This window comes from Vombatus ursinus, unplaced genomic scaffold, assembly GCF_900497805.2.
Source record: "Vombatus ursinus unplaced genomic scaffold, bare-nosed wombat genome assembly UNPS02009173.1, whole genome shotgun sequence".
NCBI classification, from domain to species: domain Eukaryota; kingdom Metazoa; phylum Chordata; class Mammalia; order Diprotodontia; family Vombatidae; genus Vombatus; species Vombatus ursinus.
This window is the reverse complement of record NW_020948951.1, coordinates 7,631,224-7,658,457: the sequence shown is the minus strand read 5'-3', so window position 1 is coordinate 7,658,457 and position 27,234 is coordinate 7,631,224. Positions and strand designations below refer to the sequence as shown.

The 27,234-nt window shown below is 43.3% G+C and overlaps 2 protein-coding genes and 1 non-coding gene across 3 annotated transcripts; all 3 read right to left on the bottom strand.

Annotated features, from left to right (window-relative positions):
• Positions 1–1,954: 1,954 nt before the first annotated feature.
• On the bottom strand, positions 1,955–13,900 carry DAPK3 (death associated protein kinase 3). The gene is made up of 9 exons (XM_027851055.1): positions 13,793–13,900; positions 13,126–13,286; positions 10,794–11,154; positions 10,022–10,151; positions 9,575–9,623; positions 8,367–8,393; positions 7,470–7,622; positions 6,574–6,619; positions 1,955–6,037 (listed from the first exon to the last, which is right to left on the bottom strand). The coding sequence occupies exons 2-9, from the start codon at positions 13,185–13,187 to the stop codon at positions 5,501–5,503; spliced, it is 1,365 nt and encodes a 454-aa protein (XP_027706856.1). The 5' UTR covers positions 13,188–13,286; positions 13,793–13,900; the 3' UTR covers positions 1,955–5,500.
• Positions 13,901–16,774: 2,874 nt separating this feature from the next.
• Positions 16,775–26,216, bottom strand: EEF2 (eukaryotic translation elongation factor 2). The gene is made up of 15 exons (XM_027851054.1): positions 26,136–26,216; positions 24,979–25,193; positions 23,947–24,128; positions 23,625–23,836; positions 22,240–22,418; positions 21,951–22,056; positions 21,418–21,531; positions 21,188–21,326; positions 20,605–20,800; positions 19,622–19,880; positions 19,253–19,360; positions 18,605–18,958; positions 18,214–18,396; positions 17,964–18,096; positions 16,775–17,556 (listed from the first exon to the last, which is right to left on the bottom strand). The coding sequence occupies exons 1-15, from the start codon at positions 26,136–26,138 to the stop codon at positions 17,363–17,365; spliced, it is 2,577 nt and encodes an 858-aa protein (XP_027706855.1). The 5' UTR covers positions 26,139–26,216; the 3' UTR covers positions 16,775–17,362.
• LOC114035283 lies at positions 21,826–21,891 on the bottom strand. Its single transcript, XR_003568206.1, has one exon. It is a non-coding gene; the product is annotated as a small nucleolar RNA SNORD37 (small nucleolar RNA).
• Positions 26,217–27,234: the final 1,018 nt, after the last annotated feature.

The following is a 27,234-nucleotide window of genomic DNA, read 5'->3' as shown; positions in this document are numbered from 1 at the left end:
AAGAAAGAAAGAAAGAAAGAAAGAAAGAAAGAAAGAAAGAAAGAAAGGAAGGAAGGAAGGAAGGAAGGAAGGAAGGAAGGAAGGAAGAAAGAAAGAAAGAAAGGAAGGAAGGCTGAATTCTATGATCTCTCAGATCCCATTTAGTTCTAACATTCTGTGATTCTTCCTTCTCATGGATACAAAATAGTATTAAGGTTTCCCTGTTCTCAGGGATTTCTACAAAAACTCCTTACGCGATGAGAACCTCCTGTATCAGTGGTTCAGGAGGTCCACAAGGTCAAAACTTTTCATAATGCTGAGACGCTTTAATTTCTAATCAGTAAATATTGAAAGGCATAACCCACTTACACAAAAGCTCTTGGGAGGACAGGGGAGTCCTTGATAATTTTTAATAATGTAAATTAAATAAAGGGATTTCAGTTTCTACTCTTTCCCCCAGCTTTTCCTCCAAAAGCAATAGTAATGAGCAGTAGAACAATTAACAGGGAAGGAAGCAAAGACTCTAATTAACCCACAAAATAACTGGTCCCTGGCTAATTAAAAATTTAAGGTTTTTTTTTAAAAAATAAAGCCTGCCTAGAGGGGATGAGGGGAAAGAGTTAAACTAATGGTGTAACTAATGTTTGGCAGAGCTGTGAACTGGTCTATCCATTCTGGAGAACAATTTGGAATTATGCCCAAAGGGCTATAAAACTGTGCCTACCTTTGACTCAGAAATACCACTACTAGGTCTGTATCCGAAAGGATCAAAGGGAAAGGAACCATATGTACAAAAATATTTATAGCAGCTCTTTTTCTGGTGGCAAAGAATTGAAAATTGAGGAAATGCCTATCTATTGGGGAATGGCTTAATAGATTGTGGTATATGATTGGGATGGAATACTATTGTGCTGTAAAAAATGATGAAGTGGATGGTTTCAGAAAAACCTGGGAAGACTTATATGAACTGATGCAAAGTAAACAAAGCAGAACCAGAAGACCATTGTACACAATAGCATTATGTTAACAATAATCAACTGTGACCTTTTGACTCAGCAATAGCACTTCTAGGGCTGTATCCCAAAGAGATCATAAAAATGGAAAAAGGACCCACATGTATAAGAATATTTATAGCAGCTCTTTTTGTGGTGGCAAAGAATTGGAAATTGAGGGAATGCCCATCAATTGGAGAATGGCTGAACAAGTTGTGGTATATGAATGTAATGGAATACTATTATGCTATAAGAAATGCTGAGCAGGCAGACTTCAGAGAAACCTGGAAAGACTTGCATGGACTGATGCTGAGTTAAGTGAGCAGAACCAGGAGAACGTTGTACACAGTAATAGCCATGTTGTGCGATGACTAACTTTGATAGACTTAGCCCTTCTCAGCAACACAAGGATCTAAGACATCTCCAAATGTCTCATGATGGAAAATGCTATCCATATCCAAAGAAAGAACTATGGAGTTTGAAAGCAGATTGAAGCATACTATTTGCTATTTTTCCTTCTGTTTTGTTTTGTTTTCTTCCTCTTATTGGTTCTGATTTTTCCTTATAACATCACTAACGTGAAAATATGTTTAATCGGAATGTAAAAAAAATAATAATCCTCAACTGTCAAAGACTTAGCTACTCTGATCAATACAATTCACAATTCCAAAGAAGTTATGATGAAAAATGCCACCCACCTCCTGAGAGAGAATTGATAAATTCAGAATGTAAATTGAATCATATTTTTTCCACTTTTTTTTTTTGCAACATAGTTACTATGGAAATGTTTTATATGACTTCATATGTATAATAGGTATCATATTGCTTCCCTTCTCAATGGCAGGGAGAGAATTAAGAACTCAAAATAAAAAAATAAATATTAAGAAATAAACATAATTTTAAAAAAATTAAACTTGCCTAGGCCTTAAGGATTAAGCTTTCTTCCTACAATCCAGAGAATGAACCAGAGTACAGCCCAGGGATCCAAGAAGTATAAAAGTTTTATTTCCTTTCAGTTTGTGACATATTGCATATGCGTGTGCATTACAGGCACTCAGGAACATGCATACACAATAGCTATAGACCAGGGAACACTATAGAGTCCCAAGTTACATATATCTATGGGAATAACAAAGCATAGGAAGAGGGTAAGAGGTATTAAGTCTTGACCAGGCAGGAGCCATACACTAAGGTGGGGGATGGGGGGTGGAGCCCCCTCCCCTAGAACCAGATCCCCTGCCCTCCTGCTCTCCAGGAAGCTTTAGACACCATGAGCCCACTTGTCTCTTCTAGGTAGAACATAAGCTCCTGGAGGGCAAGAATGAATTCATTTTTGTCTTTATGTCCCCAGCACCTAGCAAAATGCCTCACACACACTAATCCCTTAATAAATAGTTTTTAAAATGAATGATGGGAGGTACTTTCACCATCACTAGTGCTTCAGGGCCTGGATCATCACTGTTGTGATTCTTAAGCCCTTCTAATTATCCCTCTATAAACAGCTAAACAGAAACTCCCCTCCCCTCCCCATCAATTTAATCCTAGGGAAGAAGGTATTTCTGACACTTCATACCATCATACTATAGCCTCCATTCCTAACCCCAGTATCCTAAAAGTATGCCCAACCACTCTCTAGACTAAGAAAAGATTGTCCAGATATCTATTTCTTTAGGTCCACTTGTTTTTACAGATTTCCAAACTTAAAAGAACTAGGTAATATTGGGCACTGATTCATTTTACAAAACCTACAGCCTCAAACTTGTTTTTTTTTTTCAGGCCAGCATATATAATTTGTTAGAAGACAGCATCTGGTGGTCAAGAATGGGATTATTGCCTATTACATAACCTAAATTACCCAACCAGAATTGGGATCCCCATGAAAAAATTTTCATGATCTGAGAAAAGGCTGATAGGAAGAAAAGAAGTGAAATAAGAGATGCTAGAATTAGAAACATCTATGACGTCATAAGTCTGATCACCACATGAACTCATTATTCATGAAAAAGTATTTGATTCAGTCTATTATGGGAACATTCCAATTCTATAATGAAAACCCACAGGAAAACTGAATTCTCTTCACAGCCAGCTCAACAGAATACCGTCTAGGTATTCCATAAAGGGACTCCTGGACAGGTGAGCTGCTCTTTGAGGGGATGAGTTTCTAAGTGTTCTTTCCTGTGTATTCCCATGCTCTGAGGGCATTGCTAAGCACCACTGTTGATTCACAAATATTTGACATGATCTGTAAAGACTGCTTAGGGCTCTGATTGACCTGGCCTGTCACAGGTTCAGCAAGTTACCCTGAAGGGTTCTCTACATTATTTGGATCTGTTTCCTCATGTGAAAAATGAAAAGGTTGCACTAAGTGACCCCTCAGGTCCCTTCGAGCTCTACATCCAGGATTCTATGAACAACTCATGCTTTTTAAAACATCCTTTCCCTTTCCTATGGACATGTCACAACTTTTCTGGACCTGTTTCTAAAGCTGTAAAATGAGGACAGATCAGAGGTGTCAAACACAAGGCCCAGCCACATTATAGCCTGAAACACTCAGGCCTGAACCACATTAAAATGTCATTGGGAAATATTTAACAAAATAAATAAAAATACAACAGAACATAAATAATGTTAATACGTTGTTTTCTAAGTCAATATGCAGCCCTAAGAGATATTTATTTATGGTTTAATAGCCTCATTTCTATTTGAGTTTGACCCCAATGAATTAAATGACTTTTTCTGGTTTTAACCCTTTTTAATATGATCTACAATATGGTAGGCTCCATAAGTGCAGGAAGGAACCACCTAATTTTCTTTCTGTCTCTCAGCACTTAGTAGATACAGGACTCTACATGTAGTAGGTACTCAAATGTGAGTTGGGTTGAATTTGCTGAATCCTACCATTAACTGCCCATCCAGGAGCTCAAGGAAGGGGGAAGTCTCCAAACCCAAAAAGCTTGACTCAGCATTCAAAAAAGAGTCAACAATCAAGTATAAGGTACTATGTACTAGGTGCTGAGGAGAAAAGCAAGATAATAACAATTCATATTGCTGTGACGCTCTTAAGTTTTGCAAAGCACTTTTCCCCCAACAATTCTGAGGTAGGTAGTGCAAGTATAATTACAGATGGAAAAAACCAGTCCTGAAAAATAAAACACTGTCCTTGCCCTCAAGGAGTTTGCCTGGGTGCAACTGAAAATGGCCTAAGGATTTCTAGAAATTTGGCTTCAAAAAATACAAAGTCTTAATGCAGTTTTAATCTACTTGGGCGTAACACTGCACTAAGGTTTTTGGGACACCCTGTGCAGTAGAACTGCCAGCAGCTAGGGAGAAAGGCAGTAAGAGTGAACAGACTAGCCTGGGAAATGAAAATAAGGAACCAGCCCAGCTCTTCTCTAAACATTCTGGGTGATAATGAGTCTGAAACAGTCACAGATGGCACTGGGCTTTGCTGCAGCCATGGCCATAAACCAAAGAAAAATGTTTGGGTACCCATATACAGGGTAACAAATGACCCTGGCCGGTAAGCTAATGGCCAGGAAGCCCCGAGAGTAAGGAGGGTGCCAGGGCAGCCACTGGGCCTGGGCTACCATTCAATGCTGGGACAGAGTCTGAATGGTCTGTGTTTAATATCAACTGTGCTTTTACACAGGAGTAAGATTTTCTCTCACTTAGTGCATTTACACAGAAAAGGCTAGAAGAGCATTCACTAAATTTTTAAAAATACATATATATTCCAATTGTGTCTAATTTTGGGAGGATGTCCTATTTTATTCTCAAGCAGTTCCACGTTTTCATTATAGCTTACAGCTACAAGTAGCCTGTGCCTCTGCAAGTCTTAGCTAACAGTGGTATCTTCTCAAATAAGGTCAGGTCAAGATATGAGGGCCCTCTTCAGAATTTCTCTAGATGCATATAACAGACACTGTTCATGTTATTCTCCATTCAGGGGCTGGTGGCAGGCCCACCAGAGTGAGGCTCCTCCAGAAGACAATCAGCTATCTGTCCAGTGGCATAAGTAACATTTGCACTTTTTCTGTTTTACCAAGCAAGGGGGTTGTGATGACAACAGTAGTGCCCCTCAAGCCTAGTATATCCCTCAGTTGCATGAATTATGGGAAACTTCTTCATATCCTGAGGCAGAATAAAGGAAGTTGGTGTTTTTCAAATTCACCCAATCCAAACTGTGACTAAGCCAGGGTAAGCAGCAATGTTGCAGAACCTGATATCACTCAGTACATTCTTATTTCATGCTGACATTCCATTTTGGCCAATCCCTGCCTCCTGTCCCTCTGATTCAGAAAAAAATCAGAGCCTCCTAGGAAGGGTAAATAAAAGGAATGTCAGCACTGTCTGACTCTTTGCTAGAGGGCCCTTAGAGAGGTAGGGATATAGGAGAGCAGCCAATCCCAGATCCTCTATCTTCATCCAAGTTATCAATCACAGTCTCCCTCTGCCTCAGAGGGCTGTTGGACATTTGGTCTGACTCTCCTCCCTTTGTCGCCACTCCTCTCCGCCAGCCCGGAGAACCACTAACGCACACTGCAATCCCCATCCTGCAGTTTCTCTTGCTCCATGGCATACACCAGGTCCTGAACAAACCTCATCTCTGATGCCACCTGTTTAGCCAGGGCCTCAAAGCGGTTCTCCAGGCGGCTAAAGCGGCGTTTCAGCCCATTAGCCCCCAGCAGAGCTCCCTTAGCCTCTTCTTGGGCCTGCCGTTTCAGGGCCTCGGTCTTGTGCAGCTCCTGACGAAGCAGCCGTAGGTCCTGGCCAATGCTCTCGTTCTCCTCCTTATACCAGGCCTCCTTCTCCTCATAGATAGAAGTCAGGACCTCAATGTCCTCACGGAACAGCTTCTTGCTTCGCCCCAGCTCCCGCAGGCCCTCTTCAGCTGCTGCCACCTCCTCCAGTACCTTAGAAAAGCGCTCAAAGTTGATGTATGTGTTGTTCGGGGGCATGCTCGAGTGGGATTTGATAGTGTACTCCTTGAGGCGGGTTGTCTTCAGCCGCCGACGCTCTGGCTTCTTGCCACTGTCCTCATTCCGAACATTCCTTCTCTTAATCACCTGCGTGGGATAAGAGAGTAGTTGGGTATACAAGGACTTCTTTAGGGCAAAGTGACCTGCATGGAGGGCCGGGGAATGCTCTATACTAATGACAAGATTGGGCACTGAGGGAGGAATGCTCTGAAGTTCTTTCAGTATGAGTTGAACGTAAGGGGAAAACTATCCAGGAAAAAAATCTTCAAGCAAGCCTACTAGGGCTGTGTAGGGAAGGAGGAGGACTTCAGAATTTCCCCAAGTTCCTTTTCAAGAAGCTACAAGACAAACAACACTAGTCTTGGACATGGTCAGTTTCTGTTATCTACTGGCCCTGCCCAATTGCTGCCCCTCAAGCAGACTACACAGGTTGAAGAGTCCCCAAAACACCCAGAAATGGGAAGAGACCATTCTAATCCTATGAACAAAGCTAGAGTGGGACAATTAAAAAAGTCAAGCTCAGTTCAAAGTGAGACCACTGAGTCAGTCCATGAGAATGCTCTGCCAAATACTAGCCCAATGCCCTGTGAACCCAAGGGCAGAGTGGCCTAAACTCTACTCACCTTAATCCATGAATGCTCCAGGCTCTGCTCAATGGTCATCCTTTTCCTGGAATAATACCACCTTATAGTTATACAGCATTTACAATCTAATTTCTACCTCAAACCACGCTATGTAAGTATGATATGTATTATCCCCATCTGACAAACAGAAAAACTGAGTCACAGAAAGATTAGCTGAAGCAACAGGCCAGGAGCAGGGAGGGAGAGTAATATTTCAAGTCAACAATTAGAAGGAAGGAGAATTTTGTCAATTTCAGATTTAAACATCAAAAAGGAATACAGAAAGATGGGTAAATGGCTGTACCTGCTTTTTGGGATAAGCATTTGGCTTTGATGCTCATTATCAAGTTGTGGTTTGTTTATTTGTTTTTTTGGTTTAATGTTGTGCCTGAAATCCTTATTGGTTTGAAAATAATAAATAACATCCATTATTCCCTTAGGGCAATAATAGCAATAGCTCAAGGGACAAAGCAGGAACCAAAAATGACAGAAATAAAGTGGGGAGGGGAAGAGGAATAATATCTGATAGCTCTGCTCTGTGTATATGTTTAAAACTGAATATCCCATCATCTCTCACGTAGAGCTGAATTCTTACATACGTAAGTTTTCATACATCATTTTCTTGAATAAAGATTTAATTAAATGGAAAAAAAAAGAAGGAAAGAAAACTTAGACTCATTCATGACTCACCACCTCTAGAATCTAGAGTTGGAAGGGATACCCATTCAAAGCCCCATTAACCAATAAGCAGACCCAGAGAAGATAAATGACTTTGCCAAAGTTACCTATCAGTTAGCAGCAGTGCTAGGATTCCAACCCAAGCAAGGTCATCCCACCACACCACATGTACCACCCAATTATAGTCCTACCCCTCCCACAGCCCCAGAACATCATACTTGGGGTCTTTGACAAGCAGCCGACGGATGAAGTCCTTGGCCAGCTCACTGGTATTACTGAAATACTCTTCATCAAAGTCATAGTTCACAGCAGAAATGTTGGTGAGAGTCTCCTGCTTGGTTTCACCCAAGAATGGTGATGCTCCACTCAAACTAGAGAGAATATACATTCATCTCATCAAACAGAGCTCACCAAACCTCAGAGCCCCCACCAGCCTGAAGCCCAAGGTACCTCAATGCCTGCATCATGTAAACAAAGCCCAGAAGTCACAGGAACCAAAAACATGAGAAGGACAAAGTCCCTGCTCTTTCACTTGGCAGGATAGATAACAGGTCTGGATTTAAACAGTACCTTTTCCCCAAATACCGTCCTGTGCTGCTGACTCGAGGAAACATGAAGTATAGCCCAAGAATTATCTCCTCAACTCTCCAATACCAAACAACTACTTGGTTTCCCCCATTTAATAAGTGAGGGAAGTATGCTTCACCCTCCTGTTAAAATGTCAGAAAACTACTGAGCTTTCTGGCATTCACAGTGCTAATCATAAAGCCCGATGTGGTATAACAGAGCCAGCCAGGCAACATGAGCAGGACACTTTGAGTGAGCATCACAAGCACACAGCATCTGTACCACACAGGCCAGCGGTCAATTCTCTTCTATCTGTCACTGCTCTGTAGTTACTTCATATGTGCAAGTCTTGCCTTCCCCAATCTGTGGGAAGTATTTGAGGACGAGAACCACAGCTCCTCTTCTGCTGTCCATCACAACATCCATTACAGGGCAAAGCATTTTCTATATGCTCAAAAACTGCTTGTTTGAGAATGAGTTGACATGCCATCAACATCTTCTCCTAACCAGAGACATCTGCAAGGAAAATTAAATATGAAAACACTTACAGGATGTATGTGATCACTCCAATGCTCCTGAGAGAAAGGAAAGAGAAGAAAGAAATCTGGTCACTATGGAATGTCATTCTATAACTCCAGTGAGCTACTAACAAGAGAAAATGAGGCACACAGAAGGGGCAAAGCCCATGCTTTTTCTTTAGCAAAGCTCTATCCAGAGCCTCTCTGGATACAGAGAGTGGCAACCCTGCTCTGGATTTGCCATTATCAGGACAAAAGTTTGAAAGCAGAAAAGACTACAGAAAGGAAGCTTTTGGAAGACAGCAAGGATATTAGGTTGATAAACCTCACTAGAACTCCCAGGATTTCTGAAATGTAACTGGAGACCAGGAGACATAGGCAAGTATGCCCTTGTCCCACTTGGCCAAAAATCTTCCCCTCCTTGGACCTCAATTTTCCCTGCTTGTAAAATGAGGAAATTGGATCATATCAACTCTATGACGCCTCCTGATTGCTAATACTGCAGGTTCATATACCCATTTGCCTAAAAATCATCTCTACACTCTGAGAACCAAAGCAGAGCTCAGAAGGTCAGGTAATGCCACGAAGCATCCACTAGTCACTAGTCTCAGACTGGGAAGGCCAAAAGACAGCTCCCCTTATAGTGGAGTGAATACAGGCTCCTTCTGTGAAACATGATGTATTCTGAGGCATCCTTAAATCAGGGAGACTAGGGGCAGCTAGGTGGTGAAGTGGATAGAGCTCTGGCCTTGGAGTCAGGAGTACCCGAGTTCAAATCCAGCCTCAGACATACACAGCTGTATGACCCTGGGCAAGTCACTTAACCCTGACTGCCTCACCAAAAAGAAAAAAAAAATCAAGGATACTAGCTAGGGAAAGAAGAAGGAGGGAGAAGGGAACCAAAAAGTCAATGGCAGGCTCAAATCTCACCCTTCCCACCAGGTTTTAATGTTTCAAGTGAAGGAAGAAGTCATAGGAACGAGTCAGTCTGTTTGACTGTCTTGGCCTTGAGCCTCATAAGACTGTTAGAGGTAGGGACTGGTCTGATCCCCATTCCTTTAAGAGATGTATGTAAAGAGGAATGAGAGACACTGCATAAAGAAAAGCTGCCTCACCTCCTTATACTAAGGGACACTATAATTCCAGATGTATTTCCATTGGGAAACTGAGTCCTAGCCAAACTGCTGGGGAATTGAAGGCTATCAGGGAAGGCCAACACATCACCTCGTCTCACTCACCACATATCCGCCTCCAAACCTAGTGGCTCGTAGTTCACAATCTCAGGAGCTTTAGGAGGGATAGGAAGAGAAGTTGGATCAGTCCTCCTTTGTAAAAAGATCAACTCTAGTATAAACACCTGGACATGCAACAAGGTAAAGTCAACTTGGGAACTGGTTTTGGACACAACTTAGGCACTTGAGTTTCTATATGCCCAAAGGAGAGGATAATGTGACAAACAGGGAAATAGGTGGTTGCAATCCAGAAGGTAGTAACAGAAATTCTTTATAGTGAGGAAAGCCAGGCATTCTTAGACTTTAAGAGATGCTGCAGCCAGTACCCTTAGCCTCTCCCTCTGCCAGAAAAAGCAACTTAATCATTTGGGGGTGCTTAAATGTTCAACACAGTCCTCTTCCCAAAGCTCTGGGCCCTATCACCTCCATCATCTCCATAGGATGGCCACTTACCTACAAACTCCGGGGTTCCAAAAATATTCTTGAACTCGTTCCCTGCCTCAATTTTGTGGGCAATGCCAAAATCAATTAGTTTGATTCGAGGGTTGGGCACATTCTTATCCAGAAGCATGATATTCTCCGGCTGTGAGAAAGGGAAGAAAATCAGGCTTTGTGGGGTTTAAGAATAAATCTGGTGCAACAATTATTGTCAAATATGCTCCAAATTAGAAAGAAATATAAGCTTATGATAGAAAGCCATTTAACCCTCCCAGACTTGGACCAAGCACTGACAGACAGCTGTCTCTGAAAAGGAAAAACTCAATTTGAACAGCTCTACCAAAACAAATAAACTAGAGAGGCCCAAAGCCCAAAATGAAAGAAAAATAGAAAGATGGAACAACAAATAGGGGCTTAAATACTCAGACCAAAAAAACCCCATAAATTAACTCCTCTCCATAAAAGGAAATAAGGAAGGTGTTGAAGAAGCAGGAATATCAAGCAAAGCATCATTTCTAGAACTGGCCAGAATTCTGAGGGTCAGAAACAAGAGGATCATATGATTACAGACTTAAGTGTTTAGACTGTAGAGGCCATCAAGTTCAACCCATTCCTTTTACAAATGAGGAAACTGAGACTAAGAGAGGTTAAGTGACTTCCCCAGGGTCACTTAGCTTGTAAGTGCAGAGGCAGTATTCAAACCAAGGTCTTCCTTACACCAAGTTTAAGAAAGAACAGACTGGAGGGCCCAAGGAAAGGTAAGGTAAGGCAGGAAAGCAAGGCTCACCTTTAAGTCAAAGTGGGCAATCTGCTTGGAGTGCAGGTAATGGACACCATCAAGGATCTGCTTAAGGAACTGGGTCGCCTCCTCCTCGGTTAGGGACTCCTTTTCAGCCAAGAAATCAAAGAGCTCACCCCCAGAAACCAGTTCCAAGATCAGCACTACATCTGTCTTGTTCTCAAAGATGTCATGGAGGGTAATGATGTTAGGGTGCTGGATCTCCCGAAGAATGTCCACCTCCCTCTCTATCTCCTCCCGGCTCACCCCCCGACGACTAGACGACAATCGACGCTTCTTGATGAACTTGGCTGCATACTCCATCCCATTGCTCTTCTGACGGCATTTCCGCACAATTGCAAACTGGCCACTGTACAAAGTTCAGGGAAGAAGCAAAATAAGGGAAAATATGAAGGGAAAGATAGAAAAAGAGGAAAGTTCTTAGAAAAGCAAAGGCCCCCTTTTTTATTCTTCCTATATATCCAGTGGGCGAGGAGGCTTGTGTTCAAACTCCATAAATGTTTCTCCCACAATGCTGAACAAAGCACCCAAGACACCTGCAGATAGTTGGTATTCTTCCAGACATATACTCTCCAATTAGGTGTGGAAGGCTACTAACTCTAGGAAAGAATGAGGACAGCAGCTGCTAGAACTAAGAATATAAGCCTATGGTAGAATAACTCAGCTATGGGAAAAGGGCTTGAGTAAGCCAATTTTGGGTTGGCTCCTAAAAATAGTGATCCTGTAGGATCATGTCCACATCTCTTCATACTCAGAACTCATAAACATATTCATACACTGTCAGATTTCCTTCGGGTAGTATACATAGAAAGCTGGATATTGTCCCCTTAACCTCTTAATTGGTGGATGTGAGACAATATGTCCAGAAAGTAGAAAGAAAGGCAGTTGGATGACTTCCAAGGCAAGAAAATGGGTAATAAAAATACTATACAAATCAAAAAACATAAAGCAGAAGTCATAAGAGAGTAGGAGGGCAAAGTACTCCTTAGTCAGGCCCTAATCTACCTTTCCACTCTTATCTCACTTCCTTGAAAAAACCCTCCCCAGCCCTTACCAATAGCAACCACCCACTCAGTCAAGCCTTTCTCATCACTACAACTGAGGACACTATGCTCATTCCAGACTCCTAGCCTTTGTTCCTCCTCAACCCCGACGTGGAATGCTCACCCACTCTTCTACCTCTCCAAAGCCTACCTATTCTTTAAAGTCTCAATCAAATCTCACCTCCTCCATTCTCTTTCCCCTCTCCAAACTCCTATTTTTCTGAGAGTTGGTACCACACAAATTCTCATTAATTTCTATTATTGCATTTAAGTTTTGTCTTTCCAGTTACACTTTAAAAACAAATCCCATGAAACCAGCCAGCAAGTATCTAGCAGCCCCAAGGTCCAGCACCACACCTTATAATTCTTCTATATCCCCAACAAAAAAGCACAATGCTGAGTTCATGGAAAGGTGCAACACACATCGAATGATTTCTCAATTAAGTGAGAAATCCAAAGGATCAGGCAGTATGGTGTTCTAAGTAATAAGAATATTGAACTTAGAGTCATGAAACTTGGGTTCAAATCCCATTTCTTAAAAAATGTAACAATAGACAAGTCACTTTATTTTTCTAAGCTTCAGTCTTCTCATCTATAAAATACAGATTACACACTACCTACTTTCCAAGGCTATTATAAGGAAGGTGTTTTATAAACCTGAACGTTCTACTTAATGTGAGCTACTGTTATAAGAAATACCTTGTTACTTTCATCCTACTAACCTACATGCCTCAACTTGAAGGAATTCCAAAAGCAGAGTATGATTTAAAGGAACAAAGAGGCCCATGTGGTCAGAAGAAACTCTTTTCAGCAGAACACACACACAATACACAGTTATTTACATTTTTATCTGGTGACATCATCCGATTGGCCTATAGGCGGCACTAGGAGAGATGCCTGAACAAAACTCACCATATAAGGTTTGAGGCTCCGTGGGAGAGTTGAGCCCTTAGGACTAATCAAATACACAGACTTACAGGAAATCATCTACTTTGTTGGATCAGGGGATTTAAGCTTTTCTCGCAAAAAATCAAAACAGAGGGGATTGGTAAGAATGGAGCAAGGAACTCAACTCCTTTTTTCAAACTTCTAGAGGCCTCAGGGGAGCCCTTCCTTACCACCTTCCCTCCAGTCTTTCTATGAAAAAGGATAAAAGGTAACATTAACCTGTTAACCTGTCTCCCAGAATGAGGAGGTGAAGAAAGCAGAAGTTCACATAGGATTGTACAGCTAGCTGTCCCCTGCAATCAGCCTCTCTCCCAGCCCTAGACACTTACCTGCCCAATTCCTCTCCCATCTCATAGTGGTCTTCCACATCCTCCTGCCTGAAGGTGGACATGGCTGCAGGCCAGTCCTGTCACTACGCTCTCGACTCCAAAAGGATGCCCAACTGCTGCAGTATGACAAGAGGATGCCGGCGAAAGCCCCCAGAGCAGGCCTGAAAAAGACAGGCGGGTTCAGGGGAGAGCAAAGGGGCTGCAGCACCAAGTAGAGCGGCCTAGAGGAGGACAAACCCTCCGGGAGTTAGGAGCCTAACGGGGTTGGCCTAAGGGGGCTGGGCATGCTATACGTCCCTCACCCCGACCCTCCCTGACTCCCAGGGACATCACACACACACGCACGCCCGGACAGTCCCCTCCAAGACCAATACTTCGCCCCCTTTTGGCCCAAGGTGGGCCCCTTAACCTCTACACGACACCCTGAGGCCAAGGATATCCTTCCACCCATACCACCCACCCAACTCCTTCCCAGCTCACTGTGCTCCCTCCCCGGCCTGGTCTGCTCCTCCAAGGCTTCCCGCCCCCGGCTCAGCTTCGAGCCCTGCGCCCCGCCGAGGCCCCCCGAGCCCCCCATTCCCCTCCCGAGACCCTCAAAGAGTGACCCCCGCAGGGACCTCCCCCAAGCTACACAACGGTCCCCGCACTGTCTCCCCCGGCCTCCTACCTCGGGCTCCGTGCCGCCGGAATCCCGTCAAGGGTCTAAGAAGGGAAGGCGAGTCTGCAGCCAGCCCCGGCGCTTACCTCAGCACCCGGTCAGCGCCGCCGCAGCATTCCGACATACTCTGTCGTCACCGCGCCGGCCCCACTGGCCTATCCTCAGCCCCCTCTCTCCAACGTCATCGCGCTCTGGCGTTCCCCCGCCCACAGAGCCCTGTCATTCTCTACCCCTCCCTCCCCTGCCAACCAGGGCCGAGGAACTTCTCCGGGAAAGCCCCGCCCACGAGCTCCCGGGGGCTCAACTGTTGGTCCTGGATTTGCTGGCCACTAGACGGCGGAGGGGGAGAAGGGCGGGACAAGAACGAGCCAGAAAAGAAGCCGATTGGCTGTTCCAGGCGCAAGTGAGCGAGGCGGAGGAAGAAAGACTGGTTTCCGGTTCCTAGATCTCCCTCTGGGTGCCAGCCCAGAGCTTTCGTCTCCAAAGTTGGGGTTTCTTTCCGCTTCATTCATTAAACGTTTGTACATTTCCTCTGTGCAGGTCCCTGCAGTCATTGTTCTGCGTAATACAGAACTTGCATTTCTCTAAGTGCTTTGAGGCTTGAAAAGATTTTATGAAGAATTAGACAACTTAGAGCGTGAACTCCCGGAAGACAGGGGATCGCCTATGGTTAGTTAGCCCAGGGCCCAGCACATAGTAGACGCCTAGTGCCTGTTTCCCTTAAAAGCTTTTTCCTCACCACTGTGAGGGCCAGGATAGAGAACTGACTTTCCTGAGGCCGGTAAAATGCAGTGATTTGGACCCAGGTGAGATTCCCAAGCGTACCAACCCACAAGTTTAGATCTAGAGCCGAAAAAGAACTCGGAGGCCATCTCATCCAAGTTTTACAGGCGAGGAAATAAATTCGGGGAGATTGTGACTTGCCCAGATCCCAGAAGCAAGATCTGAAGCCTAGCTCTGGCACCATCAGAACTATGGGCAGCTAGATGGTGCTGTGGATAGAGTGCTTGGCCTGGAGGGAGACCCGAGTTCAAATGCGACTTCAGTCACTAGCTGTGTGACCCTGTTTGCCTCAGTTTCCTCTTCTGCAAAATGAACCGGAGGAGGAAATGGCAACCCATTCCAGGATCTTTGCCAAGAAAATCCCATACAGGATGTATTAGTCAGACACAACTCAACAATCTGACACCATCGTACAGTGGCCTTAAAGTGAGTTAGCTCAGTCCAAATAAATTGCAGGTATAAAATGTATATGCCAACTGTTATAAAGGGTCTAATGACAACTAAAAGCATCAGCACTGGCAGCTAATGCCAGAGAAAAATCAGGGAAATGTCATTGAGATCAGTCTGATACAGTCAACAAGGAAGGCGTGCACAGCATCAAAGTGACCAAAGTATAAAATTTTTAAAAAATCAAGTACCTGCCCCTTAATGAGTTTACACTTTATGGAGCCGTACATAAATTAGGTGTGAAATAACACCTATACAATTTGAGGGGTGGAGATCCTAGCAGGTTAGGGACTCAGGAATGGCTTTGTGCCTCTACCTGCACTGGGTCTAGAAGAAAACCAGAGATTTTTAGGTATCGGGGACAGCCAAGGCAAACACCCAACTATCGGTGCAGTGCCAGGTAAGATACCCAATTTGGACAGACCACAAAACGTAGGGAATGTTTAAAGTTGGAAAGGTTGGTTGGTTGGGTCCAGGCTATCAAGGACTTTAAAAGCTACACAAGCTCATAGTTGTGCCTAAAGATGAGTAGTTGATAGAATTCAGGGAAATCAAAGTTAAAAGTTCAGATGAGAATAGTGAGCAGGATGGTCATGTGAATAAAGAGACGTGTGAAATTATCATGGAGATACCACATGGAGACATCAGCTACTCCCCTATCTCATCCTGGCATATTAAATTATTTTAGGTTGTCAACCACAGGGCAGTCTTCAAACTCAAAACACACAATTCCCCTTCCCCCTAATATAGGTTGATAGTATATAGGTTATCCAAAGACTTGCATAGCTAAACAATCACCAGAATTAAATCGGATTAGTCACAGAAACTCAAAATATCTATAGCATTGTGACCTTTCAAACACTAATAAATCTTAAATTTTTTTTTGAAATTTTTTTCCAAAAAATTTTTATTGAGGACAGAGCTGGGCTTCTCTAAGTTTTTTTCATGAAGCTAAATCATACATGGGTACAATGGGCATTTTTAGCAAACCTTGCTGTCTGTGAAAGCTGAGTAAAGTCATTCAGAAAACAATGCCCAAGCTAATTCCAAACAAGCTTTAACAGCTGAGGCCTTCTATATCCCAGCTTTTTCTCCCAAGGGATACTTCATGGTAGAGATATCCCTTCTTTTGCAGCCAGTCTGATTTTCTGGCTGAATACACCCCCTTTAGAATTGCTACTCCACATCCAAGCCACTCTCAGCACTTCAGAAATAGCATGCAAGGATCTCTAGCCACGATTCTACTAACAAATCTCCACTACTAGCTAATATTCCAGTTAATTAGTTGCTTAGAGCCTTATCCAAGCCACAATCTCAAGTTGCAGCAAGGAAAGCCAAGTACTGTTAAGATTCCAGGAGAATGCTTCATCGAAGTAGAATGTACAACCTGTGCAGGGTAGTAACCTGAGCTGATCATATTTCGGATAGTTTCACACAAACAGAACCAAATGGGGCATTTAACCATGTATTCCAGGGATGGACAACTTTTATTTTAGTACCAAAAACAAAACAAAACAAAACAAAAACATTCATAATCACAAGCATTAAATGCAGTTATTTCTGCAATACTTAAGTTAACCAAATGTCAAGTTTATATGGTCCAAGATCCTTGCCAAATGAGTGCTGAAATCCTGAAGCAGGAAGAAAGCACTTGTTAATTAACTGAATCCCAAGTTAACTTGCTGAGGAAATCACACGAAGAATGGCACCCAGAGGGAAAAAACAACCCCATACTTGAAATGAATCACTTCAACACTGTTATTGATATTCATCACCATATCAAATTTATTATTCCAATGGCACTAATACATCTGTAGATGTTCATGATGACAATCACACTGCACAAAATTTTCTTGCCTTCTAGTTTCTGGCCAACTAGAAAATATCTCCTTAACTTTCCCCTCACCCTTCCTGAAGATCCACTACAGGCCATTTACCCAAGCAAAACCTCTTAATGCACTCATTTGCAATTTGGGGGGGCACTGTGTTTCCCTTTGAAAAATGAAAAAAAGAAAATGTTAGGTACCTATCCCAAACCACCCCCCTGGTCAAATATACCCTGCAAAGAGGACTTTTTCTGCCTCTTTGAAGACTTGAATAAATATGGAAACAGGCAACTCAAGTTGCATCAAGTGGAAATGTTTCAAGTTATGGCACCGAGTGGGCCCCAAATGTGTCATGTGCAACACAGAAACCTATAAGGCTGAATATCAATGTGTTTTGAAAGTCTCAAGTTGCTATGAACTGATTAAGTATATGCAAAGAGATGTCACTGCAGTTTTAACAATTTGCTGCATTGGTGTTATGCTAGAGTCCAACAGGAGTTTGAACTGATGTTGGAAAGAGCTTTTACAATTTGTCCAGGAAGTTGTCCAGAGCCGGGATACCTTCCTTCAGCCCTTTGCGTTTGCGGGTCTCTGCCACAACCTGGCAAGGGCGGCTAGTGTTGTCAAAGGGGTCTCCAGGCAGGATCTGCCAATGGTCAAATACACACTGAGGGAAGGCTTGGCCACCTGTATTAGACCTCAAGTCAGCTGTGAAGCCTAGAAGAGAAGGGGAAGGATGAGAAAGGCAAAGCTTAGAATTGAAACTAAGTACCAACTTAACATCGCCTCAAACATAAAAATGACCAACCTGTAACAGTGCAAGTATCTCCTTCACTGAAAAAAGTGTTCTTAAAATGAGTTTTCATTACAAGACTCAACAAACCAAGATTGCTTGTAAACCCCTATATACTTTCTACAAGCATCAAAACTCACTTGATCCTCAACCACCAGAGAGGGAGGGGATCATTTTTCATTTTAGGAGATGAGGAAAATGAGCTCCAGTCCAAGTCAGTAAATTAGTGATAGAACCCCAAGATCCAAAACACGTTTTCCAAACAAACTGGCACTAATACTAACATATCCTCTTTATTGAAAGGTCTTTTACTATAGAATTTCGTGCTTACCAAAAGATTCATTGACAGGCAGATAGGCTTTCACAACAAACATGGGGGTGCCAGCAACCTGGGACTCCTCAAACACATGCCCTCGCTTCCTGTTCAGGACACCATAAATGCCTCCAACCACCTGTTCTGGACACTAAACAAATTTTTAAGAAGTTAACATTAAGTGACAGTGTGGCAAAGATGAGGTCAGACCAACCCAGAGTTTTTTAGTTTCCCCAAGAGGTCTCACATAGCATAGCTTATTTCCTACCTGAATCTCCACAAGATAGATGGGTTCCATAAGACGGGGCTGAGCAGTCAACACACAGGCATATAGGCAGCGCCGCGCTGTGGGGATGATTTGGCCGCCACCACGGTGAATGGCATCAGCATGCAGGGTCACATCATGTACATCAAAACGGACCGCCCGCATGTTCTCTTCACACAGTGCTCCCTGAATGGAAAAAAAAATTATAAATATATGTAACTACGGACCCTCTATGAGAAGTATCTTGACCTTTAGTAATTTATCTGCTTTAGAACCTCAGCTGTCCCCAAATAAGTTCTTTCCACTGACCCCTTCCCTCTTCTCTCTGATCTAATATAAGTAAAGCTGAATAACAAGTATACAGTACTCCAATATTAATTTTAAGGCTATCTACCTCCTTGGTAGCCCACTGGAATCCAGCCACCACGCTGTCCTTGATCTCGTTAAGGTACTGTACTCCCTTGGTGATATCTGTGAGAACATTGGGCCCAGTTCCATCAGGGCCAAAGCACCAAATCTTACGGGCCTCAGTCACATCCCACTCATACTTCTCAGCCAGGTACCGAGCCCTTTGCTTGAGCTCCTGACGGGCAGAAACTTCGCCTTTGTCAATATCTTCAGCCAGGCCATCAGGGAAGGGCCGGGCCTTCATGTACAGCCTGTTGTGCTTATTGGGAGATTTGGAAAGGCAGAGAACATTTGACTCCTCACTGACTGTCTCACGGTAGGAGACAACAGGGTCCGATTTCTGCATAGGAAAAAAATACGGGGGTCAGTTAATTAAACTAAAAGCAGCCAAGTTAATCTAACATTTAAAAAAAAAGTAGAAGACACCTAGCAATGTACAAAAGATTTCATTTACATAAGAAGAATTAAAAGTGACTGGACAGCTGTGACAAGACTTTAATGGTGGATTAAATCATTTAATATTCCTTTTATCAATCATCAGTTCCCCTAACTCTCAAGTTCATTTGGGCCACCTGGTCTAAACAGAAGATGGACGGTCACACTCCTTAAGACGAAACAAAGATATGGAGTTTACCTTGATGGGAATGCATGCATGATCTTCTTCAAGATCTTTCAGGCAGATCTCCAGATGCAACTCCCCTGCACCAGCAATAATATGTTCCCCAGATTCCTCAATGATACACTGAAAAAAGAGAGATTCAATATATAACAAGGAATTTGAACCATTTTAGCATAGATTTCTAACTGGCAAGAAAGATGGGACACCAAAGTAGTTGTAAGAGCAAACATCCCTCTGGCCCTTGTCTCCTTCAGGTAATTCAGATAAGCTACCAAGAAATCTCAGTTAAGCAAAGATAACCAGTGAAATTTCCTAACAAGGAAATTCCCTTTGATTCTTAAATTGGGGACAATCAAGACAAATCTGCATTTCAAAGCAACCTACCTGGACCATAGGGTCAGACTTGGCCAGACGCTTCAGTCCTTCCACTAGTTTGGGCAGGTCAGCTGGGTTCTTGGCTTCAACAGCTACTCTCACCACAGGGCTAACACTAAACTTCATCACTCTCATGTTGTGGGCATGCTCAAAGGTAGTAATGGTACCCGTCTTCACAAGAAACTGATCCACACCAACCAGACCAACAATGTTACCACAAGGCACATCTTCAATGGGTTCAACATATCGGCCCATCATCAGAATTGTCCTGAGGAAAAATTGTCAAGTCAAGAACTACTACTACTAACACCATTCCTAGTGGTAAATCTTATTCTAATCTAAAAAGGGGCTGGCTTGCCTGTGTGTTAAGAATGGGTTTTTGTTTTTGTTTTTGTTTTTTACACTTTTAAGTTTTATTGTATTTAAAAATGTAAAAACCAACAGGCAATAGTTTTGCCAACCCCCGGTCTAGAATATCTTCTAACTAGTGTGCAAAATGAAGCTCATCTAGGAAAGAGAGGAAATATAAGGGAAGCACCTATAGCCCATGTCTCTCAGCTTGCTTGACTTGATATCTGAGAGTTTATGAAGCAAAATGGCAGTTATCCTTTTTTATGCTGGTCCCTGGCAGCCAATACTTTGCTACAAATCTAAAGTGAGTTTAGAATAAAGTTACAAGGATGGTTCTGCATCTTGAAGGGTTTCAGATCCAAGTCAAAGAAGAGTTTAATAAGTTATTCTTTATTTAAAGAACATACTCTTGGTATACAGCTCTAAGGTGGGCAAAGTGCCTCCAATCCTAGCTTTTATTTCATCACTGAGCAGCTCAATTGTGTTAGCCATGGTGACTTGATTACTCACATTAAGACAAAGAACTTGGGACCAGCATGTCAAGTGTATGATATCAAAAAAAGCTCAACTCAGGTTACTGAGACAATCTCAAACACTTCTATTTCTTACTCCCTTGAAGACAGAAGGGATAAACTTCTGACCTCTGAATTGGCTTCAGGTAGAGATCTTCCTTCTTCCCTGGGGTATAATTGGGTCCCATAATTCTGACCTTCAGGCCGGTGGAAACAAGACCAGAAAATACACGGCCAAAAGCATAGAATCTGCCTTTGTCCGAAGTTGGCACCATTTTAGAGATGTACATCATCAGGGGACCTTTGGGGTCACAGCTTTTAATACCTGAGAAGAAAAGTAATGACAGGCATAAATGGCTTCAACACAGTCAAACTCCGTGATGATATAACAACTTCCTGGAGATGAATTTGGGAAAACTTAATCAGTATTTTGGCTGCTATCCAGAAGTTGAACTTGCTCAGTTAGCATTTTTTACACCTACATGCCAAAATTTAGAGTTAACAGTACAGGCTGGACCTTCTGTATCTGCAACACCTGAGTAACATTAAGTTAGTCCAGCAAAATGAAAAAAGTCACTTATCAGGAAGTAGACAGCAGAATGAGCAACCTAGCTGGGTTGGCCCTTGTTGGAACAAGCTTGGGGAACAAAGATTTCTGCCTATGCCTAAAAAAAAAAAAAAGAAAGAAAAAGAAAACAAAAGAAAACCATACCCATAGCAGCCTCATCATCAGGGGGACCCTCATATAGCAGTTCACAGCGGTATTTCTGAGCAGTTACAGGAGAAGGCAAGTGGATGGTTATCATTTGGAGAAGTGCATCTCCAGCAGGCAGCCAACGTCTCATCACAGCCTAAACAGGACCGAGAAACCAGGTTGCAATTTCAACCAGAGGAAGCTTCTAAACTCTGGATTCAAAGTTGTCATAGGCCCATCCTCCTCACCTTCAGAAGTGGTTTTCCCTCTTTGTCTTTATCCTCGCTGTCCAATTTGATGTCAAGTTTTTCAATCAGTTTTGCAGTCTCCTCTTTCTTAAAGGTCATAATTGCATCAAATACCTAAGGCAGAAGAACAAATTCATTTAGTCAAAAAATATGCCCATCTACAGATTAGACACAGTCCATCAATGACACATTTAGGCAAGGTCTACGCCTGGCAAAGATATAGTTTATAAAGTAGGTTAGATTTAAAAGACAAAATGTTTTCTACTTCCAGATACATAAAGATAATTCTTTCCTTCCTTTAATTTCTCAAGTAATTTTTTATTTTCCCCAGAAAAAAATTTAAGGAATGACTGATTGTTCTACAGAAGTCATATATGCCTATCTTGACAGATTAACAACTGCAATGCTTCTCAGAGGTTAGATTTCTTCATGAGACATCAGGTCAAAGTGAAGAAAAATTCCATCATCACGAACACCTTAACAATCAAGTTAAGAAATACTTAGAACAAATCAATATTCACTATCTCCTTTACCTTGAAGATTGGATCTAAGATGAGTTGGCAGAAGGTTCTAGGCAACTTCTTTCCATCAGGGCTAGTAGCAGATTTGCTAAATTTCCCATTGGCAGGATCAAAATACCTAGATGGAAAAAAAAAAAAGCAAAACATATTCAACCTTACTACAAAGAATACTAAGTAGTCTTCCTGTACTCAATACCTTACATATGTGGTATGGCTTGTGGGAATAATTATTTGCAAAACAGATCAAATCAGGTCCACTTCTAGATTACTCGACAGAATCCTCATTTCTAAGCCCACTCACCGGTCACCCCATAGTTTTTTCATCATGTCTTCTACTTTCTTGGCCCGTTCGGCTGGTCCCAGCTGACCTTCACCTTTGGCAGCAAACTTTGCCACATACATCTCTGCAAACTGCTTCAGAGTAAAAGCCCAACCATGAAGCCCAGAGCCAAACCCAACAGTACCAAGGACTGGGTCAATCTGAAAGATTAAAGAAAAGTAGGTCAGATAGTTATCTAAGGCTTTGTGGCCAAAAGAACTGAAATATAATCTATCAAATATAACAATCTAAGCTAAGATCAATTCCCAGGAACTTCAATGAACTCAGTACATGTACATATACATACACATACACACAAAATCCCAGAACACTATAGAAAAACGTCCCAAATGACAAATCTAAATGTAGATTTAGTTACAATTTAGGTGACTAGACTTGGGTAACTTTCACACTAACAGCTCATCTGATTTTCTAAACTGTGATGTATTACAAATATCACTATTTCAAATTTACACAATCAAATAAGTTTACAAGGAGATCTCTTTATATTTTTAAGTCTTATATAATTTCAAAATTTCTCTAGAGTTAACTAATATGACAATCAGGTTTCTAAAGGTGAATTCATGGTCAGAAGACCCATCTGACTCTAGTATTCTGAACAAATATGCTCAAGGAATGCTATGTAAGTCATCCATGTTACCATTCCAGAAAGGCTAGTTATTCCCAAAGTAGTTATTAAGGGCAAATTATACTGTGGCAAGGGACACGATAAACCTAGTCCATAATCCCACTAAAAAGCTTCCAAAAGCTCGGAAAAGCTCATCTTGTTAGTTTGAAAAAGAACCTTTGTTTTTAACACTCAGCTCTCCTAGCTCCTCTAACAAGGAGCAAGCTAACCTATCCCGCCCCCCAATACTACCAAACGTGGAATGGTTTTTTAATTGCCAATTCTGTACCAGAGACCTCAATTTGTTAATCTTGTAGCCATTAAACCTTCATACCAGATCAACCTCGATTACCCCAAAATTGACCCTCCATCAAAAAATTAGACAAACTATTCCTGTGCTAGAGGATGGGGCAGCTAGGTGGTGCAGTAGATAAGAGCACTGGCCCTGGAGTCAGGAGGACCTGAGTTCAAATCCAGCCTCAAAACACTTGACAACAGCTGTGTGACCCTGGGCAAGTCACTTACCCCACTTCCTAGCCAAAAAAAAAAAAAATGTGGACTTCAAAAATCACTTCAGCAATTAAATTTTCAGCTATGATAGACTGGGGCCTATATAAAGTGATAATAGAAGAAATCAATCTTAAAGTGTTTTAACAAATCTTAATAAGATAGTTACTCTCAACAATTAGTCCATAAATTTCTGGCCTGACCACACTGGAAATCTGTTTCTTAGACTCACCATGATGTTTCCCATTGGGCCACTCTCGCCCTCTCCATAGGTAGAGATGATAACATTCACGTTCTCTACAATTCGCTGAAATGTCTGATACAGTTCCTCTGGCTCCAGCTGCAGCTCAAGTAGGGCTCGGTCCATCTTGTTCATCATCAGGACAGGTTTGATTCTCTCAGCAATGGCCTGGCGAAGTACAGTCTCAGTCTGAACACACACACCTGAGGAAAGTAAAGTGTTTTTAGTGGTCAAGCCCCTAGCCCCAAGCAATCTGGAATAGAAAATATCCTCTCTTTCTAGTCAACTGCTCCTTAGTTGAAAGCAAGCTTACCAGATACACAGTCAACCACAACCAAGGCACCATCAGTAACACGGAGTGCAGCTGTTACTTCTGATGAGAAGTCGACGTGCCCAGGTGAGTCAATGAGGTTGATAAGAAAGCCAGAACCATCTTTGCTCTGTTTGATGAAGTTCAAATCATTTTCTGACAGCTCGTAGAAGAGGGAGATGGCACTGAAGAGCCAAAAAACAATGGAAGATGAGAAATCCAGTTTTGACCCATCAGTTTTATACAGAGTGCAAAGGGATCTTCACAAATTTAAATTCAATAGGAATATTTTACAAGGTTTAGCCATACTAACACATTTATCCCTTTAAGTGTAATTTAAGATGCTCATTTATCTCTAAAGGCTCTTGCCAAAATTCTGACAGGGAATGACATCAATTGCCAGGACACTGACCAAGATAGTACTTTATGAAAATAAGTGCTGCCTGTAAGCCTTATTTTCCTTAGAAATTTGAATGCATGCCTTTCCCTTTTCCCCTCCCCCCTCCTGATGACAGATCACTTAGTCACTTAATTGTTTTACTTTCCATTAGGATAAGCACTAATTTTTTTTTTGGAAGTCTTCAAACTTCTTGGTCTCAGGGCTGCTTTACACTCTTAAAAAAATTCAAAGACCTTTTGTTTATGTGGGTTATATTTAGTGTATTAGAAATTAAAAGTCTTAGAATCTTCATCTCAAACCCCCTAAAAAAGGTCTCAGACACCACCACCCCTACTATGCTTTGAGAATCATTATCTAACAGATGAGGTCTCAACCAAGTCAGTTTTGATCTGAAGGTCCTTAGCCAGATCACTGAACATCCTTGTAAACTCCTCAAAACCTCAATACCAAGGTAATACAATTTAAAAGCTGTGTTGATAGTTGTGCTAAACCTGAGAATACAAATACAAGCAGTGAGACAGGAGTAATAATAATGGAAGATAATACATAAAAAGAAAAATTTTTTTAAAAAAGTGAGGAAAAGGCATGCCTATGAATCATCAGAATGCCACCTACATAAACTACAGAAGACTTACGTAGACTTAATAGTGATACAGCGTTCCTGTTCATCTTTTCTCGTGTCAGTGAACCGGGTCTCACCAGCACGGGCTGAAGCAATAATACCAGCTTTGCAAACCAGGGAATCTGTCAAGGTTGACTTGCCATGATCCACATGAGCTATTACAGACATGTTTCTGATATTGGCCTTTTTGTCCATGATGGCCCGGATCTGGTCTACTGTGAAGTTCACCTAGGAAGCCAAGTAAAACAATCAGGGGAAGTCTTACACGTTCTTCCCAGAATCAGGCAGGATCAAGGCCAATTCAGCCAGAAATCGATGGTGTTGGCACAATACACGTCATCTGCTCTCGAGGCCCTGGAAGACCGGCAGATCTGGGTAAGACCCCACTGGAAGCCGGACTCGTGGTTTCCTTCCAGGCTCCTGTGTTCCCTGCCCCGGCTCACCCCTTCGCCTCCACCGCAGGGCTCTCGCCCAGACAACTGAGGCTGCCCTCGTTTTTTTCCTAAAGGGCCACATCTTCTTCTTTACGGATGTCCAAGGTCACGCTAAAGTCCCGGCCGCCTCCGCCGTGGGTGGCGGCTCGCGCGGATCGAGGTCCCAGCAGCTCCCCCTCATCCCCGCACACAGCCCCGGGGGCTTAACGCGAGCTCCCGTCCTCCCTTCCGGGGCTCTGCTTCCCCGCCGGGCGCGGCCCCGCTGCAGTACCGCCCGCGGCCAGCGCCGAGCGGGGGGCCGAGCCCGGAACCGGCGCCTCCCTTCCCCCTCCCCGCACGGCTCCCTCCCCTTCCCCCTCTCTCGCTGCCACATCACCCGGCTCCAATCCAGCCGCACTCCCCCTGGAAGCGCCCGCCCGCCCAAGGCGAGGGGACCAAGCCCAAGGTCCGAGCCCGAGAAGGCGGGAGGGCGTCTGGGAAGGGGCGCCGCGCGCCCCCGCGCGAAGCCCAGGAGAGGAGGCTGGGCGGGGCGCGCGCCCGGGACCGCCGGCTGCCGCATCTCCCCGAAATGGCGGCAGCGGAGACAGCGGCGGCGGCCTCCTCCTCTTCTCCCCCATCTCCCTTCCCCGGGCTCCCCCAGCCCGCTTCGCCAGTTCTCTCAGCCCAGGAGCGGCTCCCTTCGCCCCGCAAGGATCCCGGCACAGCCTCGATCCCCGAAGCGAGCGGCGGCCCTCACCATGGTGGCGGATGGCGGTGGATTCTCCGGCTCGCGATCCGACTGTGGTGAGTCGCGCCGAGAATGGCGGCGGCGACGACGGAAGAGGACGCTGACGTCAACGCCCCGTACTTTTATAGCCCGACGCCGGTTGCAAGGTCAGCTGACTCTTGCGAGGGAGGCGGGAAGAAGCGACGTAATGCACATGCGCCAGAGGTCCCTTTAACCCTTAAGGTGCTCACGCAGTTGCAATACCATGAATTTAAATGGAGCAGTGTAGTTAATAAGCTTGGAAGGCCAAGTATCTGGTTTCTTATGATACAGTGCTATAGACCTTTAAAGTTTACAAAGATTTTTTTCCCCTATCAGCTTCATTGTGAGGAAAGTACTATACCCATCTTACAGATGAAGAAACTGAGCAAAATCCCCTTAGCACTGACATTTTTGAGGCCTGTTCGTGCATTGTATAGTTACAAGCTGTCAATATCAAAGAATTTTGATACATAAAGCAAAACTTTCCACCAAAGTCTTCAATGTGCTATATAGGTGACCCTAGAGCTACGCCAAAAGGGAGGGGAGGGACTGAGTAAGGGAAATGAGTGTTTATTAAATGCCTACAAAATGTCAAGCACTATACGATACACTTTACAAGGATTATCTCATCAAGTAGCATTCATCATGTCCCAGTCACATCACATATGTCCCTTTTGCATTTCAGAGGTTCTTCAGAGTTCTTCTGAGAACTCATTCTGGAAAGAACTTGGGAGAGGTAGAAAAAGTAGGGAAAGCAAGGTTGGCTGTCCTGGCATCCCCAGATAGAGTTTGGCTATAAGGACCACAGCAATAAAGGCTGGGAGAGGGAAAGATGAGTAGGATAGAAAGGGAGCAGGGATGATCTGTCTTTGGCATCTGTGATCAGGGCACAAAAATCAGAAGAGGACAGACCTTTCTACCACCACCCCCCTTCTTGAAACCTAACCTCTATTCTCTTCCTTGTCAGTGACAGGGTCCGCTGGGTGGCAGGGTGAGGGAAGAGTAATTTGTTATCCAAAAAAGTACTAGAGGGGAAGGTGATCATAGTTTAATACCATGTCTCCCATATGGAAAGAAGGCTGTTTTC